Source organism: Saccopteryx leptura, chromosome 3 (genome assembly GCF_036850995.1).
Source record: "Saccopteryx leptura isolate mSacLep1 chromosome 3, mSacLep1_pri_phased_curated, whole genome shotgun sequence".
Taxonomy (NCBI): Eukaryota; Metazoa; Chordata; class Mammalia; order Chiroptera; family Emballonuridae; genus Saccopteryx; species Saccopteryx leptura.
Genome location: NC_089505.1, coordinates 369252175 through 369256110, shown reverse-complemented (window position 1 = coordinate 369256110; position 3936 = coordinate 369252175). Strand labels below are relative to the sequence as shown.

The window sequence follows — 3936 nt, the reverse complement described above, 5'->3', positions numbered from 1 at the left end:
CACGGCGAGCACGGTCGGATGGCGAGTTACCGTGCGCGCCTTTCGTGGGACCTGTCGCCTGGGAAAGCTTTCGCACTTGGGGCATGCTCAGGCCCTCGTGGTCGCAGGACTCGGAACACACCTCGGCCACCAGGGCCACGCTGACACATAAGTGCGAGGAAGCACAGGAGACGGTGGCCTGGTGCTGGGGGCGGCTGTGGGGGCGGGGCTGGGGTTCGGTGAGGTTTTTAAAAAATATTACTTTTACTTTTGCAAACTTTCCTAAGTCTTTACAGTGTGCTGCAGAAACTTAAGGTTTTATAGGAATAAAACGTGGGGGTGGGGGAGGCTTAATCTCGGAGGGCTTTCCTGGGAAATGGAATTGGAGAACTTGGTGGGAGGTTTGGTGACCACAGACACACCCCACCCTCCCCCAGTGTCACTGTCAGTAGGCCCATCCACTCGTCAGGTGGGGCGACCGTGGCTGGAGCTTAGCCCTCCCCAGTGGGAGTGTCTTGGAGGCCTTCCTGGGGCCCTCCCTGCCCCTCCGTCACGGCACAGACCCTCTTAGACTCTGGCCCCGCGCCTGTCCCCCCAAGCTGCCTGTCGGGAGAGCGGGACAGGGCCACGCATCTGCCCCAGCACCCCTGTGGCTGCAGGGGTGAGGGAATGAGGGTATGAATGGATGAAGGAAGGAAGGAATGGATGAATGGATGAAGGAAGGAAGGAATGGATGAATGAATGGATGAATGGCCAGAGAGGTGGGTGAGTGGGGAGGCCACATGGGCAGGGCCCCTGACGGTCTGTGTCCTGTGTCCCTTGCAGACGTGCTGGTGGATGGACAGCCGTGTGACTGCGAGGCCGCGGCCTGCCGGGTGGGCGACCCCATTCGCCTGGAGGTGCGGCTGACCAACCGGAGCCCGCGCAGCGTGGGGCCCTTCGCCCTCACCGTGGTCCCCTTCCAGGACCACCAGAACGGCGCGCACAACTACGACCTGCACGGGGCCATCTCCTTCGTGGGCTCCAGCACCTTCTACCTGGACGCAGTGCGTGGTGGTCCGGGGGCCCCCGTGCGGCCTTGTGGCCGTGTCCCACCGTCCCCCACGTTCTGTGCTGACCCCGCCTGCCCCACCCACTCTGAGGCCTGAGCTTGCTTCTCTGCATCCCGGGTCCTGGCAGTGAGGTCGGGGTGATGAGAGCTTTCAGAGGGTGTTCAGGAGAGGAGGCGACCAGAGGGGCTGGGCAGCTGCGGTGTGCTCTCGTCGTCCCCCTGCCCCAAGCCGGCCCCTCCTGCCTGCATGGTGGTCACTGCGGGGGGCCCAGAGGGACTGAAGAAGTCTCCCACCTCTCAGCCACACAGGGCACAGCCCTCAGTTTCCACCCACTGTGGTGTTTCTTCACCCCAGCCTCCCCCACACCATCTGAACCTCAATGGCCCAGGGAGAGAAGTGCTGTTAGCTCCTCCCTCCCCAAAACAGAAGCTGAGCCTCAGATGGGTGCAGCGGCTGGCCTGGGGGCACGGTGGCAGGCCAGGCCTGGGCGCCCTCCGCTCCCCGGTGGCCCCAGGTCGGGGCAGGCTCTCAGCCCCCTGTGGTTTGGGGTCCGTGCTGCTTGGCACCGACCCCCCGCCCTCCGGCCCTGCAGGTGCAGCCGTCGGGCCAGTCGGCCTGCCTCGGGGCCCTCCTGTTCCTCTACACGGGCGACTTCTTCCTGCACATCCGCTTCCACGAGGACAGCACGAGCAAGGAGCTGCCCCCGTCCTGGTTCTGCCTGCCCAGCGTGCACGTGCGCGCCCAGGAGGGGCGGGCCTGACCCTCTCACCTGGGCTGCTCCTGCGGAGAGTGGCCGGCCTGGCCTCTGCTGTCACTCCTGTCCCCTCCTCCAGCCCACGACCCTCTCCCTCCCTGTGTCCAGCAGCACCCTTTCTGGGTGGTGCGGAGTGCCGGACCCAGCAGCCTCCCTCTTCCCACCCTGCCCCCGGGGCCCCTCCACTGCAGCCTGCTGCTGAGGCAGATGCTGACCACGCCTAGTGGGTGGCGCCCACCCAGCCCAGCCCCGGGGTCCCTGTGCCTGTCCCTGTGACTCTGGGCTCACTGTTCAGTCCGTGGGAAGAGAGGCACAGCCCCGGGGGGCCAGGGAGACCCCCTGGGCCCTTGGAATCCCCCAAAGGCTGGCTCTGTTCCCAGAGTCCCCAGGGTGGCCCAGACAGGAGAGATGTGACCATGGTTGACTCCAAGAGGGGCCCCTGTTCCAGACCCTGGGCTGTTCCCAGGCTGGGCTCCAGGGCATGACCTGTGTGTGTCTGTGTGTCTGTGACAAGCTCTGCAATAAAAGGCCTGCCTTGCCTCCCTGCTGCTCTGCCTGCCTCCCTGCACTGCTTGTCCAGTGGTCAGGGGCCGCCCCAGCTAGGTGAGGGTTCTAGCACACAGGGCTCCAAACGGGAGCGCCCGCGGAGCACACGGCTGGTGGCCAGCGAGGCCGGGTCTGTGTCTGTCCCTGTGACCCCACAGCCTGCCCCTGGGCCTGTGCTCCTTGGGCCTGGCTCCCCACCACGGTCCTCAGCTCCCAAGGTGGCCCTAGCCGCCCAGCCTCTCGCTTTCTCTTCCCCCTGGTGGCAGTGTTTACAGCCCTCTGGCTCTGCAGGCCCATGCCGGGCTCCTCGGCTAGGCTGCCTGCTGCCCAGAGGCTCCTGCAGGGAGGGCAGAGGGGGCAGGAGTCCGGCATGGCCAGCAGGGCCGGCCGCCCAGAGCCCAGAGCAGGGCCGTACCATCCAGAACCCAGATCAGGGCCGTACCGCCCAGAGCCCAGAGCAGGGCCGTGCCGCCCAGAGCCCAGAGCAGGGCCGTGCCGTCCAGAACCCAGAGCAGGGCCGTGCCGCCCAGAACCCAGAGCAGGGCCGTGCCATCCAGAACCCAGAGCAGGGCCGTGCCGCCCAGAACCTAGAGCAGGGCCGTGCCGTCCAGAACCCAGAGCAGGGCCATGCCCAGAGCCCAGAGCAGGGCCGTGCCGTCCAGAACCCAGAGCAGGGCCGTGCCGCCCAGAACCCAGAGCAGGGCCGTGCCGTCCAGAGCCCAGAGCAGGGCTGTGCCGCCCAGAACCCAGAGCAGGGCCCAGAGCAGGGCCGTGCCGTCCAGAACCCAGAGCAGGGCCCAGAGCAGGGCCGTGCCGTCCAGAGCCCAGAGCAGGGCCGTGCCGCCCAGAACCCAGAGCAGGGCCGTGCCGTCCAGAACCCAGAGCAGGGCTGTGCCGCCCAGAACCCAGAGCAGGGCCTAGAGCAGGGCTGTGCCGCCCAGAACCCAGAGCAGGGCCTAGAGCAGGGCTGTGCCGTCCAGAACCCAGAGCGGGGCCGTGCCGCCCAGAACCCAGAGCAGGGCCGTGCCATCCAGAACCCAGAGCAGGGCTGTGCCGCCCAGAACCCAGAGCAGGGCCTAGAGCAGGGCCGTGCCGTCCAGAACCCAGAGCAGGGCCGTGCCCAGAGCCCAGAGCAGGGCCGTGCCGTCCAGAACCCAGAGCAGGGCCGTGCCGCCCAGAACCCAGAGCAGGGCCGTGCCATCCAGAACCCAGAGCAGGGCCGTGCCGCCCAGAACCCAGAGCAGGGCCTAGAGCAGGGCCGTGCCGTCCAGAACCCAGAGCAGGGCCATGCCTAGAGCCCAGAGCAGGGCCGTGCCGTCCAGAACCCAGAGCAGGGCCGTGCCGTCCAGAACCCAGAGCAGGGCCGTGCCGCCCAGCACAGGGCCTCACGCAGACCACCCAGAGCCCAGAGCAGGGCCGTGCCCAGAGCCCAGAGCAGGGCCGTGCCGCCCAGCACAGGGCCTCACGCAGACCACCCAGAGCTGCAGGAAGGCTGTGAGGCCCTTTCCCCAGCAGCCTGCCCTCCCTTTGTCCAGGGCAGGACACAGGGCTGGCCCATGGAGGGTCTCACTCAGTGAGAGGTCCCCTACCACACCCTGCAATGGG

The 3936-nt window shown here is 67.4% G+C and overlaps 2 protein-coding genes across 2 annotated transcripts in view; both read left to right on the top strand.

Moving 5' to 3' along the window:
* The window catches only part of TRAPPC9 (trafficking protein particle complex subunit 9), a 364330-nt gene extending 361793 nt beyond the window's left edge, over positions 1 to 2537 (top strand). Inside the window, exons 23-24 of the mRNA XM_066379571.1 lie at positions 805 to 1025; positions 1624 to 2537. Coding sequence (XP_066235668.1) covers positions 805 to 1025; positions 1624 to 1791 — 389 coding nt within the window. The 3' untranslated portion in view covers positions 1792 to 2537. The remainder of the gene's footprint in view (positions 1 to 804; positions 1026 to 1623) is intronic.
* LOC136398602 (uncharacterized) lies at positions 1993 to 3626 on the top strand. The gene is made up of 2 exons (XM_066372772.1): positions 1993 to 2008; positions 2623 to 3626. The coding sequence occupies exons 1-2, from the start codon at positions 1993 to 1995 to the stop codon at positions 3624 to 3626; spliced, it is 1020 nt and encodes a 339-aa protein (XP_066228869.1).
* The last annotated feature ends 310 nt before the right edge of the window (positions 3627 to 3936 follow it).